A 17045-nucleotide genomic window follows, 5' to 3' on the forward strand; every position below is an offset into this window, starting at 1 on the left:
AGCAGCAGAAAGAGGAAGCAAATATCTACCACAGGGTATGGGGTTCTGGTCTGAGGGATACTAATAATGGCATCATTGGATTTTTAAAAATTCGTGTAAAAATCTACATATTGATCCATAACATATTGTAGCTCTGGGGTACATTCCCTCTTTGTGTACCCCCATATATTAGACCTGTGCCCGATCAAGGAAGCAGTGGTGAGGATCCACAAGACCCTTGCTGAGGAGGACTTTGTGTTCTAGAGAGAAAGTAAGAATAAAGGCCTGAAAGGGTGAAGAATAGCTTGCAGGAAAACTCACTGCGTCCTGTTTGGTGTTTAGGGAACTCCTCTTCTGAGAAATTCACATAGTGACCTTCACTAGAGACTGTGGAGAGGGCAGTGCCATTCAAAGCAGTGGCTTACCATATGTAAGGATAAAGAGAACATTTAGATTACTTTGCAGTTGAATTTACTTAACTTCTCCCCACCCAAAATTGTAGTAAAATTGACTTACAATAAGTGCCCAGTATAGGATACAGTTATCCACCCAATCACCAAACTACTATCCACTTGTCAGTCTTGAATTTTTCCCTGCTCTGTCTCCCCATGTCTTAACCATTAGCAAAGATACCTTGATCAGTTTTACCTCTAGAATATATCCTGAATCCATTCAGTCATTTTCATCTTCATTGGATAAGTCCAAGTTACTGAGACTTTCTTCTGAACTGTTGAAAATAGCACCCTGGCTGGTTTTCTTGCTTCTGTTCTTAAACACTTTCTAGTGATCAGAGATACCTTCTGAAATATGAATCAGATCATATATGCTCCAGACCCTTCACTGACTTACTGACTTAAGTTGCATTCAGAAAAAAATTCAAACTTCCAGCCACTGAGTCTCAAAGAGGGGAAGAGACATGCAGACACTAAGAAAGAAAAGAACTGGAAAGAAATGTGGGGGTGGAGTGTGTGTGTGTGTGTGTGTGTGTGTACAGAATTAATGGTTACAGTGTGATGGATAAGATCAAACAGACCAGGCGAAGGGGAAGAATTTAGAGCCTGTGGCCCTGCATAGACCTGCTGGAGCATAATGGGCTGCAACAGGGCTAGTTTGCAATTCTGTACATCCTAGGTCTATTTCACTCCAGACAGACCTAGAAAGTCGTATGCAAATGAGTTTGTTGTTTATCAAGACTGTTTAAAAGGGGCTTTGTGTCAGAGGAAGAGCTGGTCTTTCCAAAAGCAGGATCTGTTTTCCAAGGGGAGTGAGGGCTGATATGCTGAGCACCTTTGTGTACTTCAGATATTATCTCATTTAATCTGCATGACATACCCAGAAAGCAGAGTTGATTATACCTGTTTTATAGATGAGACTTCAGAAATATAAAAAAGTGGATGGAGGGCTGGGGATGTAGCATTGTGGTGGAGCACTTGCCTAACACACAGTGCGCCCTGCCTTTCATCCCCCAGCACTGAAGGGGGAAAAAAAGTGAACAGAAAAGCTGGGTACAGTGGCGCATGCCTGTAACCCCAGCTGAGGCAGGAGGATAGCAAGTTCCAGACCAGTCTAGGCAACTTAGCAAGACCCTGTCTCAAAATAAAAATAGGAAATAACTCAGTGGTGGAGCACCCCTGGGTTCAGTCCCCAGTCTCTCTCTCACACACACACACACACACACACACACACACACACACACACACACTGCATTTTAGAATCAAGGAACTCTGATAACTACATGTGTAATCGGGTTCTTCTCCCATCTTCTCTTTCCCCAGCCTTGAGAGAAGTTACCCAAATTTCCATAGTTAAGTAAATGGTGAATCTAAATTGAAGCCCAGACATTTTTGACCTCAGAGCTCATAGTCTTTTTATTTGTACCATGTTTCTTATTAGAACCCTAATGGGAAAACAAATTTAAAATTCTGTAAACAGAAATGTTCATTGATTGTGAGATCTAAATGCACTAGGGAAGAGCCGCATTTAAAGGAACCCTGTGGTGAATCTGGATATAAAGCCAGGAATTCTTTTTGTAATTGCACAGTTTGTCTGTATTGGTGTCAGTTTTAATGTTTTATGTCTAGCTTTCTTAAAGCAACATACACCTGGCCTGAGCTGCCCTATTAAGAAGGGAAACCCATATATGTTGTAGATGGAGTCAGATTTTTAAAACTCCTTTGTCTTTGAAATGCTATCTGTGGCTCAAGTAAGCTGAACAATCTTCTGACAATAGGGTCAAACAGAGACCTACTTCATGTCTAAGTGTAAAGAGAAAACCCAAGGTCCTTTGTTCTTTGGAGACAGAGTTTGTAAGCCAGGGACACAGAAGTATAGTTTCCTTATGCTATAGCAAGTAATCATAAAGAGGAAAAAGAGGAAGAAAAGGTAAATAGGGCTGTTTAAGTGTTTGTTTGTTTGTTTACTCAAAGAGGTAGTAATTTCTGCAGACAACTCCTCTTCCTTATGAAGGAATAAATAATGTTGATGCCACTTATGCTGGGAACTGAGGAAGAAATCAAGAACTGATACTTGGTATCTAGTAACCCAGTGGCAAAATGATACAGTAAATTAGGGCTTCTAAGGTGTTTAAATGTGTAAGGTGCAAGCACCCCAGGCAAGAAGCTCCAAGGTAAATATTCCTCCTCACCTCCTCTCCCTGCCTCTTTATCTTGTTGTTTCATCTCACCTGAGCCTCCCTCTGTCTGGAGTGCTCTGAAGCTCCTGATGGATCTTCTTCAGTATAGAACAGAGCACGTTAAAGATGGCACTGCAGTCAACTATTTTATCTAGAAAGCCTGGAAATTTAGAGAATTTATGTCAAGCAAAAATCTTTTGGAACCACTTCAGAGACCCAATTATTTTAGAAGGGTGTTATGAGCTCTCGCAACTGCCACATCAGAAAAACTTGAAATATATCATTCGCCAAAACTACATTTGACCAGCATTTACTCTTCCTGCTAGTTGCTAATCTTTCAGAAGTTCCTTTTCCATTACAAAATCTATTCATTCACTTCATCTGGGGCAGTCAGAAGCATGGATTAGATTAATGAAAAAGCAGAATGAAAGGAAGAGAAAAGACATACACTTCAAGAGGCTCTGTAATAGTGTAGAGGCACACACAGCCTTTCTAGTTAAATTTATTTAACTCTCTTTTCCTAGGTCCACTGAGGGCTAATTCTAGAGCACTACTAATTTAATAATAGGCACTTAAGAAATACTAGTATATTAGATGTACATGTTGATTATAAACTATATTCTTATTTTAGAAATGTTTAAAATGTTTTTTAGAATCTAACTTAGAGTTAGGGGTCTATGGGACTGCATAATCACACATTTAACCTCTGGGCCCCAATTGCCTCAGTTCTAATGCAGGACAGGGTGAGTGGGGAAGGACTCACGGAGGCAGTGGACTGTGGACTGTGTGCACTTTTAGGCTCTGTTTGGCTTTGAGGTGCTGCTTAGTTCAGTAGTCATCATCGAATGCTACCTGCTCTGTGCCAGTGCTATACTAGAAATCAGATGGAAAACTTGATGAGAACACACAAAAAGAGGCACCCAAACATGGAAAATCCATGAGCAGGGCAGAAGCATACAGGCCACTAAAGCAGTGCAGATGAGAAGAAAGTGCAGCATGTAACACAACCTGGTGGGCGGGGCTGAGAAAAGGCACTTCAGAATGGTTCCCATGAAGGTTTTTTGGAGATTAATTAGGAGTTTGGTGGATGGCTAAATGAGAAGAACGTTCCAGGCAGAAGAGACCATGTATTTTGAGATGTAATCATAAAACAGAAGTTCTGTGCAAGAAGGGGACAGAGGCTGAACTATAGAGGTTAGTCAGGAGCTAGATCCAACCAATCTTGGCCTGATGGTGTCCCCAAACCTGAAAGAGGTGCCTTCATTTATTGGGGCTTATTACATAATAAGCACTTGTGGGCACTAGGGATTTTGTATAGACCAAGAAATGATTCTGACCGTCAGAGAGCTGGCTGTCTAGTTGTGGAAACAAGCAAATAAACAGGTAATAATAACATCATGCATATGACAAGTGGAAGTAAGTTCAGGCCTGAGTGCTCTTGGAAGGAGGGCAGCCCTGGTGCAGTCAGGGACGGCTGTCTTGAGCATGTTATTTGGCTGAGGGCTGAAGAGGAATAGAAATGAGCTAGGCAGAGAGGGAGGGGAAAGAACATTCAGCTGAAGGAAGGAGGTCACAGGTAGCTCAGCATCATGAGCTGGAGGGCAGGGCACGATGAGACTGAAATGATCATTTGGGGGCTCGGTCATGTTTGTGAAGTGTGTTAAATTTGAACTTTATTCTGAAGGCAGAGGGGGACCATTGAAAAGAGGGCAATATAGTCAGAATTTCTTTCCAAATAAACACCATCAGCATTGTACAAGTGTTTTAGAGGCCAGAGAAGAGCACCTGTGCAGAGGCTCCTGAGGAACCTGTCCAACAGATGATGACTAAGGTGTGGAGAAGACAAGAAGGTGTTCTGTTCAGGAAGTAGTAGGATAGACACCTTGGTAAAAGTCTGGTATCTTTTACTAGAGCTGAATACGCAATTTGGGAGAATTGAAATAGCTGAGATCTGCAGCCGGATCTCCTGGGATTAATTTCAGAAGAAGGTAGTGGTAGAGAGAGGCTTGAAAACAATTTTCTAATAAAGTTAAGTAATTGAAAAAAATGAAATAATTCGGAGGTGTACAGATAGTCCAGGACATGCAATAAATGTTTGTTAAATGGACTCATGAAATAAGTGTGTATGTGGAAAGGGTTTTTTGTTTTTTTGGTAGTGATACCACACAATATATGAGTTTACATTTGCTTTTTTTTTATTCAGGAATATGTGATTAGCATTATTCTATATGACATCATGTATTTTTTAATTTTTTCTATATTTAACTCTATTGAAAGATACCTCAATTATTTCAATTGATTTTTGTATACAAAAAACATTCAGTGAACAATCTTGAATGATATTCATTGCACATTTGTGCTGGATTTTAAATACGGAGCTGCTTGTCAGAAGTTTGCTTATTTAAAGTGTTGAAAAAACAAATTGCACTTCAATAAGTTTTTACTTACTCTGTCACTCCCAAAAATATATGAGAGCACTTCCCTCCCACCCTGTTACCAACACTAAATGTCTTTAATTTTTGCCAAACTGATAGTTAGTGGTTATTATTTTATTTTAATTTGCATATCTGGGTCTTTATTATGGCTGTTTTTAGTGTGTTCATTAGCCACCTCTCTTTCTAAAAGATATAAGTTAGTCAGGTTTTTTAGTGGGAAAAGGAATCGAGAAAAAGTCTAATTTCAGAAAACTGTTTTTAAGATGTGCTCTGAAATTTGGAATACCATTTTCCCCAGGAAGCCTCCTGCTCTTTCTGCCCAAGCAGGTGCACAAGTGCACGCAGTTGCGTGTGTGCACACACTCAAGACCAGGCAGTTTCACTTGTTACCTGCTGGCCTTTGATCATCAACAAAGCTTTTGTTTATGTGTTCAGAAAGGTCTGTCTGGTAATTTACCAGACTCTAGTTCACCTCATTTGAGACCTTATGTTACTTGCTTGCTTTGTCATCAAAACTAATTATTAAAAAAGATTGTCAATAAAATTTTTATTAACTACTTTGTTTTAGGTTTGTACATACATATATATAACACATCAGAATCTAGAAATCAGAAATTTAGACAAAAAGTTGTCACCCTTAGCATGTTTGTTTTGGGGAGGCATGTCTGAGGACAAGTCTGGCAGCATTATGAACAGCACTGGCACCAAGGGCAACTGTAGGGGGTTAATGGGGACCCTGCATCATTCCTTGCCATGTGCCTAGTGAGTAAACTCCTAGAAGTTTCCGGGAATGGTAGCAAGTGAGGAAAGGCTGTAACCAACAATCAGTGTCACAAAGTGGTGATGACTAATTTGCTGAGGACCCCGTTGAGACAGATGTTTAATTAGCTGAAGTCAGAGTGGATAAATTGGGAGAGGACTGCCTATGCAGGGAGATGCCTTTTCCCTCATCTCTCATTTAACCATTTTTTTGTTGTTGTTGTTGTCCTTAACATTTTCTTTTTGAAGGCAGCATCCTTAGATTGAGGGGAGAAGAGAAGGTAGAAAGTACCAAGGGAATGATTTTTATTTAATTATATTCTACTTAAAACTTACTGTAATCCAGGTATTTTTGTATTTAACCTTTACAAAAGACCTTGTGAGATGAGATGGGCATTATCTTTTTGTTCTTTTTTTTTTCAATCAAGAAAACTGAGTATATATATAAAATAGAAGATGTGTATACACACATACACACACACCTATGTATATATATATAGTGTGTGTGTGCATGCACATGCACTTTGCTAGTAAGTAATCTTGATGAAATTTGATTCTTTTTTTTTTTTTTTAATATTTTTTAGTTGTTGACAGACTTTTATTTTCACTTATTTGTATGTGGTGCTGAGAATCGAACCCAGTGCCTCATGGATGCTAGGCAAGTGCTCTACCACTGAGCCACAACCCCAACCCTGAAATTTGATTCTTGATCCCTATGTGTTTTTCCCTATATCACAGCTTCCTCAGTTAAAACGGAAGACTGATCCAGAGCTCTCTGGAGTCAGGGTAATAGTAAGGATTTAATCTGTATAATGACAGGGAATCTAAGTATTGGCAGGAGCTGGGATCAAACAGGTATATGCCCTTGTTAAAACTGTCAAATTGTATTCATGAGATTTGTGCATATCATCATATGTAAATTTAACCCAGAAGTAAAAAGAAAATCTTAAACATCAGACTGGAGTTAATGGTTTCCTCACTAAAGTGTTTAGGGCAAATGTATTGGTGTCTGTTCCTTGCTTCAAATGCATTTTTAAAAATAGAATGGATTGATGGGTCAATATGTGATGAAGCTAATATAGTACATTGTTCATTGTAGGACCTAGGTGGTAGGCAAGTAGGTTTTCAATGTGTAGCTGTATCAACTTTCCTGTGAAAATAAACTGCTCATAATAAAATAGGAAAAACTCACCAAAATTAAAAATATATTTTAGACTTAGCTGATATTAATGTGAATTTCACACACACATACATATATATGCTTGTGGCAAAGAAAACACTAATCTTTTCTTTAGGATATTTTATTTTTCATTACCTAATATGTTAAATAACATGTTTGAGGTCACAGTTTCTGCCATTGACCTTTGGTTTTTAAGTTGTGAACATATTACAGTGTAATAATGGTTATCACTTACTGATACCTGGTCTGCTGAACACTTTTTTCCATTACATTCTAATTCTTAAAAACAACTATTTGGATTGCTTGTTATTTTTGTTTTGTAAAAGAGAGAACTGAAGCTCAGAGGCTGTAGAAACTTGTGAAGGTCGCACAATCTAGTGGGAGAGCTGAGATGTAAACCCTTATTTCCACAGGCCATCCTGTTCCCTACTGTGCTCCCACTGGGTAAGGTTGCAAACCCAAGCTCAGAGGAGGCAGGTGTACTTTTCTCCCTAGAAATACCAATGACACCTTCTTATTTGGGTGTGGCAGCATGAGTGGATGGAAAGGACATAGTCTTTGGAACCAAACCAGCTCAAGTCCTCAGCCCAGCTGTACCTTTCACAAGCTGTGAAGTTAGGCAAGTCATCATCCCTTCCCCCCTCAGCTATCTTTTCTGAAATAAAGGTAATAATAACTACCTCTCAGCGTTGTGGTTTTGAATGGACTCATTAAAAACCCAGTCTATAAAAGTGCTCACTGGATCTCAGCTGCTGTCATCCCTTTTGCCACCACTGTGCCAGGTACACCAGGAAACCTGGCTTTGTCTGCAGGATTCAGTTTGTTTCCTTTTCTACACATGAGACTTGGCCTTCTCCTGCACTTGTTGTTTTCCAGTATATTAAGTCTATGGAAAGTGTGTCCCCTGGGACGGAATGAGCCCTTGAATTGTGTTTGAATTTGATTCTGCTGGAAGCACTGTTTATTTTGAACAAAAAGAAAACTAGATCTGGAGAGTGAGCTCTCATGATTTTTAACTAATAAGGTAACCATACCCTATATGGGGGTGGGTTAATTATCCCAAAGCTTCTTCATCATGTGGCTTATACCAGCAAATTTGATTTCCTAGGCCAAATATTCTAAAGTGAGCAAACTGTAATTGCCTGTAACAAATTTATTTACTAGTGATTTTTAAAGTTTTTGTATTAATAGTTTAGTACTTTCCAGAGCCTATTGCTTCTTCTCACAAAACATTTAGAAGAAGACATGTACTAAAACATCAATGTGATTTTGGAGAGAATGATTATAGAATACACAGAAGCTTGGAGTGCTGCATCTGCCCCTTACATCTCTACAGCCTCAAGGAAGAGCCTGTCTGTCCTAGCAGAAGGCCCTTTCTTCAAGTGGTTCCTGTGTTTATCCTGTTAGTGGCTATAAGGAAAACTCTTCCTCCACCAAGACTAGTTTTAACTATTTTCCAAGAAAAACTGTTGCTTCAGAAGATGAAAAACCTTACTCCAGAGATGACTTTGAGACTTGCCAGGGACCTAAGACACCTCATTCCTGTCCCACTGCTTTCAGAGGCCTGACACCAGAGCAGTTTTCCCCCAAAAGCAATTTAAAAGACAGTTTTTAACAACTGCAATAACGTTGTGTAGAATTTTCCTTTTTGAGTCAAATAGTGGCACTTTCCCTTGCGTATCTATAACAACGTTAAATACGTTAAGGGGGAAAATAAGAAGAAGAAAAGTAGCTAGTCAGAGGATATTTTTTCTGCCTTGCAGTGACAATATCCAGAGACAAAGATCAGGCAAATGGCACTAGATGAGCACAGGGAGGTAGGTCTGGAAGGGGAGGTATGAGCATCCCCCTCTCTAGTTCACTAGCTGCTGATCACAGTCAGTGAGGCGTGTGGATGCCAGTGTCATCCAACCAATTTTTCAAACAAAATCGGTGAGATGTGATTAAAGCTGAAGTGCTGCAAAAGATACAAGGTGGTCTATTGGAACTCTTCAGTCTTCCTGGAAACTGTCACCACATGATCGTAGAAATATCAAATCATAGCAAAACTCAGCTAGCTTACTTGCTTGCTTCCTTTTTTTTTTTTTTTAACCCATGCTACACTTAATAGCAGAACAATGTGAATTTTAAGATAAAGTGTGATTTAAATCTTAAAAAAAAACAAAAAAAAACCTGATTGTCCTGCAGATCTTTCAAGTACAGTGTATTAGAAAGCAAACTGAACATCGAGTACCTATTTATGGAGCCTGTACTGTGTTCCAGGCAGCTCACGTTCTAATGAAGAGATGATGAATAAAAAGTAAACAAACCAACAAGACACATTTGATAGGGATTTTTGTTTGCAACTTTTATGAGTTTTTTCATTTTCCTACAGAAAGGACTTCCTTGAGTCCCCAGGTTTGTGAGTTCCCCTGCTGAAGAGAGACTCTTGTTCTGAGTATCAGGCACTTCATTCAGTCTTTCCACTTATTTCCATGCAACTCTTATTTTGGCCATTCCTGCTGCTGGGAGAAATGGACCAGGCAGCAAGAGCCGGGTGAACTCCTGAGTTGTGAGTGTCTCCATCTGGATCAGCATAGACCATTAAAAGGAAGAGCCCTATCTCAGTCTTGGACGCTGATAGAGAGAACAGTCCCTCAGCGACTTGACCCTGCAGCAGAGGCGTCCTGGGACTGTCTCCAGTAAGCCCCTAATGCAGTGGTGTTGTGCCAGCTGTCAGTGAGAACCTTGAGAAGGAAAAGGATGTGAGCCTGCCTTTTCCTTTGGGAGAGGCTGTGGGAGAGTGGTGTTGAGCTTTAATTGAGTAAACCATGTAAATTAAAGTCCCTTGAGGACAGTTACGATTTCCTTTTGGGTTACCAGTACCACTGCTGGCCAGTTGGTTCATTGGCTAACATCTTTTGTAAAATGAACTGAAAAGTCAATCTATCACCCACAGCCTCTTCACTCCCTGCCAGCCCAGGCCACCACTGCCTGTTTAGGAGCAGATTCATCACATTTTGATTATCAGAAGTCAGATTTTTTCTGAGAATTAAATTGAATCATTGAATGGAAATGCTAATATCTTAAAATGAAAAGTCATACACATTGGTTGAAATCAGTGTTACCACTCAAGTTCCCGTAATGACACGGTCTCTTGGAAATCCTTGAGGAGCCAGAGTATCCCCCAGGCAGGACACTGAAGGAATGGTAAGGGGCCCTGCAGGAGGAAGCAGAGTACAGCCCTCTGGCCTTCAGGAGAAGTGTGGGGTGGGGAGTGCCTGTTGCACGCTCATCTTCTGTGGTAGAAGCTGCAGATACTGTTTGGTATTTATAGTAGTTTTTACAGTAGCTAAATAGGAGTGGTAATAAGCAAGCAAGCAAGCAAACAAACAAACCATGAAGATGAATACCTGAAGAAATAGCCAAAAAAGCTTGAACTATTTGCCTACAAGGAGGAATTTGGGGGAAGGGGGCAGGGAGTTACTGTTTTTGACTATGGTACTTGCAGTATTATTTAGTTTTAAAGCCATGTATGTTACTTTGATGAAGTAAAAATAATTTTCAAATTTGTAAAAAGAAAACAGTTTATATTCAAATTCTAGGGCTCAGGAACCTCTCTCCCTTACTTACACAAACCTTCTCTATTTGGAAACTTCCTTCTCTAAAAGCTAGCATCCATCTCATTGGATTAGATGTCAGATTTCTATGAGAACATCATTATTAAATAGTTGCTTCCCATTATAAATGTTTCCAAACTTTTTAAGAACAAAATGTCATGAGTATAACCATCATATTGTGATTTTTGCTAACGTTTTTGTCTCTGTGACCTGTGTTTTCTGTAGGTTAAAGCATAAGCTATTAGCTGAATACTCTGTCCCAGTCTAAGAATGACTAATATCTCTAATATAAATGAAAATAGCTGCTTTTCCATAACATTAGAATCCCAAACAGCTGTCACATGTGCATTTTGACATTCTTTTTTCCTTTTAAATCAGGACAAAAATTAGTTTACTGGATCTACTAATCTGGTTAAGTATATAGTCTTAACTTCTTTGGAGAGGTAGAGGAGAGGTCACAGAGAAGCCAGAGTTGAACTGGAACCTAGACATCCCCAAAGGCTTGGCTGTACTTAGGATGAAACCCGTGATGAAACCCTTCTGTACCGAGAGCATAAGGCCCCCATGGGCCTGGTAGTGGCTTCTTACCACTGTCGCCGTTGCCGGTGAGCCTGAGCCTCCAGAGATGGCCATTGCTTTCCTCTTCTACTGAGGATTATCTCCTGAAAGTCTGTACGGGAACCTTTTCCTCTGCAGCCCTTATGTCAAAGGCTGCTGTGGATCAGAAGCTCGTGCTTTCTCTGTTGGCGAAAGCCGACCCTGCTATTGCTCACTGATGACCTTGGTCCTGTCATTTCCTGAGCTCCTTGCTTTAGTTTGCTCTTCAATAAAATTAGGTCCTATCTACCTCCCAGGCTCCAGGGTGCTCTTGTCTGTGAAGGGTAAGTCCTGGCTGTCAGAAGACCCTGCCTGGCTCCATCTTGCCCTGTAACTTCTGCTAGCTCTGTGTTGAGTTTTTATTTATGTATCTTTAGTTTTAGGTGGATACATTAGTTTGATTTCATGTGCTGCCGAGGATCTAACCCAGTGCCTCATGCATGCTAGGCAAGCACTCTACCACGGAGCCACCACCCCAGCCCCCTGTGTTGATTTAGCCTGTTTGAACTACATTTCCCTCAGTTATGAGGTCAATTGGTGATAGTGTCTTCTTCATAGCACTGTTGTGACAATTCAGTAGTCTTTGCTGCTACTGAATTTCTTGATAAATGTCAGTCTCTGTTTGAGACCCAGTCAAACTCAGTTTTGTAGTATAACTTTGTGTTGTTGTTATTGTTGTTTTAATGTCTATTAATATTTTGAGTCATAATTCAATAAGATTGTAGCTGCTAAGGAACACAGCTTAAATTTAGTTCACATTAGGTACAGACCAGAGTGTATGCATCTGTCTGCTCAGCTGCTCATTTGAGCTTTTCCAGGGGTCCCAGGCCTTTGTCAGAGCAGCAAAGCATCAGCAAGAACACAGAGTATGCTTGTAGGCATGACCTGGCCAATTCCTCGGGAGCACCTTGCATCTGGAGCTGGATATGCAGAAGGGTTAAAAGCAGGAGAAACTTTTGTCATAAATTTTCTTTTCAGCAGGACTTCCCAGGGAACATCTGACATTAGCAGAGAGGAAATGCTGATTGGCCTGGGAGTCAGCTGAAGGAGACAGGAACTGCAGTGGAAGCTGCTGGATTTACTGTTATTAGCAAGGCAAATGGAAAGCCAGCAGGGCAGCCCCGCTCCCAGATAATAGATCTAACAAAGAAAACTCCCAGAAAGGAAAATGGCTGGCAGCCACCACTCCTCTCTGTCATTTCTTTCCATTGCTCTTACTTTTTTGTTTTGTTTGAAGCCAAAGGAAAACCATATTTTAACATCTTAGTTATAAGTCACAATTGGCTTAAAATAAAACAGGATTTTTATATAATTCAGCTTCTACCCGTTTGAAAGCTTGAGGGTTACACATGGCCAAATGTGCAAAGTCATATTGGTATAGTAATAGATAGTCGCTCCTGAGTACTTAGGTGCCAGGCTAAGTGCTTTCCTTGTGCTGTCACCTCATTTAATCTGTACAAGAGCCATGTGAGTTAGGAATCATCTTGCCAAGGCGAAGAAGTGTCTCCATACTGGGGTCCGAGGAGTTCCCAGAGAGAAGGAGGAAGTTGACTCAGGACCAGAGGGGTTCTTGGCAAACACAACAGACAAGAGTTTCAGCACATGCCAGATAGAGGCATCGACGGGCTTATTTAGGAAAGTGATACACATTCAAGGGAGAGTGCCGGCAATCTCCAGAGAGATGTGATTTGCCTATTCTCAGCTCTTCTTTTAAAAAAGGAAACTTGGTAAGGGACAGGTATGGGAAGATATGTAGGAATAATATCAGTTTGGTGATCTCAAGATGGTTTATAGTAGGCTGGTCTTCATTATCTGATCAATAGATATCTCTGGAAACTACCCTAAATTATAGGTTTCTGAAAATATTTTATCTCTCTTTACTTAATCTATTTATTGGGGGTTAATTAACAGAGCTCAAGATAATTATCATAAGTGAACAGAATTATGGTTGACCTTAAGATTTTCAGATTTCCTATGAATTTGGGAGTGACTGGCCCAGGAGAAAGCATTAGAACAGATGAAAACTAAAAATCCTTACCTTTAAATGTTAAAATCAAACTTACCCCAGAAAGATGCTCACAGATTAAAAGGGGCTAAAAGACTGAGACACTACATCTACCTAGTTAATTCAGTTTGTCAGACATTTCCCAAGTTCTGAGGTTGCAAAGATGAGTAGACTCCTGCCTCTCAGTCATACTTCTGGGGCTCATTGGGTCATGGAGAGTCATGGCAAGTGGAATCCTTCAAAATACTGAAATTGTTCTCTTGGTCAGGTCTTCTTTTTCCTAAGCAAGTATGGTTGAATTTAGATAAATTAAATGTATAGTCCATGCACAGAGAAATCCAGGCAGGCAGGTGATGTCAGGGGAGAGGACGAGTGGAGAACCTAGTAGGGCACCAGGCCTCGGGGCAGGGTTCTGGGCAGGGTTGAGCCAGGGGCAAGGGCAGTTACTGGAATGAAACCTGAAGGCCAAGCCAAGTTTTTTAAAAAGGAAGCCTTGCTTTTGGTTGGCCTGGGATTGTAGAAATTCTTTTTGCTTGGAGCTGAGCCTACAGGGGAGAGGAATGCTGAGGGTGTAACCATCTCTTATAGGGAAAGGAAGGAGGCCACCATGGGGATCTGGTAGGGCCTGATGTCACCGGAGTCAGAAGGAAAAAAATAGACGCAACGAGTTGGAGATCCAGTAGGACTTCGGAACACCCATAATGGAGGAATGTGACTTTGACAAAGTAGAGGAGCAGGTGATCTAGGCACAGCCAAGACGGAGGAGGGAAGCCATGAGGTGAATGCACTGAACAACAGGGAGACCAGTTCAGCTGGGTCCTAGAAGACAGGTGGCAATAAGTTAGAATGGGGACAGGGCCTGGGCAGTCGGGTGGGGACTTAACATCTAGATTGGTAGTCCTTGGGGAAATGACAGAAGCCATAAGACTCCAGAGAGCATCCTCCGACAAGAAGGTAAAGAGTGGATGACTGGAGGCCAGGAGATGTTGGGAGGCCACTGCTAGGGGCAAAGGAGCATTACTAGTGGGTAATGAGACAACTTGGGAGGAAGGTTGAGTAAGACTGTTGTTAGCGCTGTGTTCACCACGGAGTCTACAGAGCTTCTTACTCATCTTCTCGGGCCCAGTACATAGTAGGAGTGTGATAAGTGTTTAAAGAGTTAATCGATGGCAAGAATTGGGTGTCATTACTGGAAACATCATTGCAAGGAAAAAGAGCTGATTTAGGAAGAGAAGATTCAAATGTTCATAGTTGATTGTTCTAAAAATTAGAAGCTAAAAGAGGCCTGGAGTGTTCTCTGTCCCTGCAGAGGAGGGACCAGCCATTCATGCGAGTGGTGCTACCCTGGAGGGTGGTGGAAGCCCCCCGAGGAGCCTGTGGCCTGCCACCTATGCCTGAAGGGTCTGGCCCCCCACAGCCGCTCCCGCTGAGCTGTTTATAGAACACTGTCACTGGGCCTCACTGAATCTGCTCAAAGCCTGTTCAGTACACAAGACCGTTATCCTCATTTTACAGAGCAAGAAACTGACATGCAGAGAGGACGTGGTTTATCCAAGCCATTTTCTGACCTGAGCAGATCTGCAGGGAAGTCTCTGGATTCCAGTGTCCCATTACAGAGCTGAGTCTGGTGATTGAAAACAGTCTGTCCCAAGTGTGCTCTCCATTGGCTGTGGTTGGAGTCACTGCTTTTATGTAGCTCAGAGAAGGCTGCAGACAAATGAAGTCTCCTTTTTGATTGTTTCTTTTGTTTTTGTCCTTAGGTGCTTGTGACTAAATTCACTAATTTCACTGGCTGTCAAGGCTGTGTTAAGCAAAATGGGTTTGAACTGCTGTGGTTTTTGAGTACTGGACTGGATGTCAGAAACCTTTGCCATCACGGGAAATTCTGTCACTCTGGATTTACTATCTGTTCCCCTCAGCTGAATTCCTCAGCAGCGTGATTTAGCGCCCTGGCTCCCCATCAGCCGGTTTTGGCATTTATTTGAATGCATTACCCCACTGGTTTCCATAAACTATTTTACAATTGTTTAAAATAAATGACTGTTTATTTCCACAAAAACCATCTGTATTTCTTTACAGAGCAACAGATAACTGTATGTAAAATTTGGTAATGTCACAGTGACTCAAGTTAAGAGAAACAGAGTGGATTAAAAAATCAGATGCTCAGGGACCGAGTTAAAGACTCCCATTCCCTCTAATAAGCAATACCTGGATTTGAAGGAAGAAAGATATTTCTTCATTACAAGTAATATCAGGCTCCCTTCTCCAAAGAGAAGTATATTCTCTGGCTGGATAGTGATAGGGTGTAGACGGAGCACACCTCATGGTAGCTACATGTCTGCCCCTTCTAGCACATTCTCTACATGCGATGGTGGATGGGAGGCTCCTGTCGATGACTTCCTGCCTTCTCCACCTTTTGGAGTTTAGGATGTCCATGCCTTCCCTCTTGTTCTGATGTCGAGTGGGTTCCGCATAGGCTGGTGGATTGTAGCTAAGTTGACCCTAGGAGGAGACATGTTTGGAACAGGGCGCTGTGGCAAGAGAAGGTAGCCATGAGGAGGGAACCAGACTGATCAGGAGGGGCCTCTGAAGGCAGCGATCTTCCATTCTCCAGCCAGTGTCCAGGTAAGCCAGCTGGGTCCATGCTGATGCAGTTGGGGCCTTGATGGAGGGCTCTGACAGGGCAGGGTCTGGAGGCAGATGGAGACGGAGCTCCAGGGCTGCTTTCAGCCTCCACTTCTCCCTAAACACCCTGTGTGCTGAGGCTGTGAAGAGCACTCTCCACCCTCGACTTCATGCACCTAGTGCAGGAGATCTTCTTATGGGTTGCTCTGAGAAGTCCAGAGGCAGTGCAAGGAGCAGAGTTTTGCTCCTTGGGTAGAACACATGGACTGTGGAAAAGGAGGGAAGACTGTCTCGGATCATAGGGACACTAGGAGCAAAGGCACGGAGGCTTTCGAGTCTGTTTCTGGGTTACCATATCAGTTGAGGGAGAGATGAGACCAATGTGGCAGTCCTCCAGAGGTACCAGCCACTGCCAGACAACTAGAGATCTCTCTTCATCAAAAGCAGAAGCAACAGCCCAGGGACATGGACCAGATGGCCAAAGCTACACACTTGCTGTAAACTGTGGGCTTGGCTCTTTACCTATATTAATTTCTTAGAACAAGTCTGAATAGGTGCTGTTATTCCTGTTCTATAGATGAGAGAGTAAGGCACAGAAAGGGTAGCTAACTTGTCCAGGGCCACACAGCTGATAAGTGGTAGAGCTGGGAATTCAAACCCAAGCAGTCTGACTTATCAGTGTTATACCATTCTGTCTCAGAATTTGCCAGGCACTCCCTAGATACATGCAATATTAAGCTTAGGGAAGAGATAAAATCCAGATCTTTCTCCTATCCCTAGCTATAGGGATGGACTTATGACACACCATTTCTTACCTCAAAACCTAAGTGAATTTTTAAGTCTACTGTCAAACCCTAAATGGTATCAAAATTCATAAAGTGAGAAGCAAAAACTGCCTTCTTTGTTACTATCTCTTACACTCCTGAGGTGACTATAGTTAACAGAGCAACTGTAAGAACAATGTGGTTCATACCCTTTCAGATTGTATTTGTGGCATACATGTGTATTGCATGTATTTAGTTAGGGTTTTACTCTACTAACATGTAGCATACCCAGAGAGAGAGAGAGAGAGAGTGTGTGTGTGTGTGTGTGTGTGTATGAGAGAGAGAGAGAGAGAGAGAGAGTGTGTAATATTTTTTGTGTGTGTGGCAGTACTAGGGATTAAATCCGGGGACATTTATCACTGAGCAATATCCCCCCCCCACCCTGCCCTTTCTTTTTATTTTTTATTTTT

The 17045-nt window shown here is 41.6% G+C and overlaps 1 protein-coding gene across 5 annotated transcripts in view; it reads left to right on the forward strand.

Annotated features, from left to right (window-relative positions):
• Mapkap1 (MAPK associated protein 1) overlaps positions 1 to 17045 on the forward strand; it is a 229522-nt gene that overhangs the window by 141148 nt on the left and 71329 nt on the right. Inside the window, exon 8 of one of the 5 annotated variants that reach the window (XM_076845475.2) lies at positions 14947 to 15204. The exons of the other annotated variants lie outside the window; for them this stretch is intronic. Coding sequence (XP_076701590.2) covers positions 14947 to 14960 — 14 coding nt within the window. The 3' untranslated portion in view covers positions 14961 to 15204. Of the gene's footprint in view, positions 1 to 14946; positions 15205 to 17045 lie in introns of those variants that run through there. 5 annotated transcript variants of the gene reach the window in all.

Source organism: Callospermophilus lateralis, chromosome 2 (genome assembly GCF_048772815.1).
Source record: "Callospermophilus lateralis isolate mCalLat2 chromosome 2, mCalLat2.hap1, whole genome shotgun sequence".
Classification (NCBI taxonomy): domain Eukaryota; kingdom Metazoa; phylum Chordata; class Mammalia; order Rodentia; family Sciuridae; genus Callospermophilus; species Callospermophilus lateralis.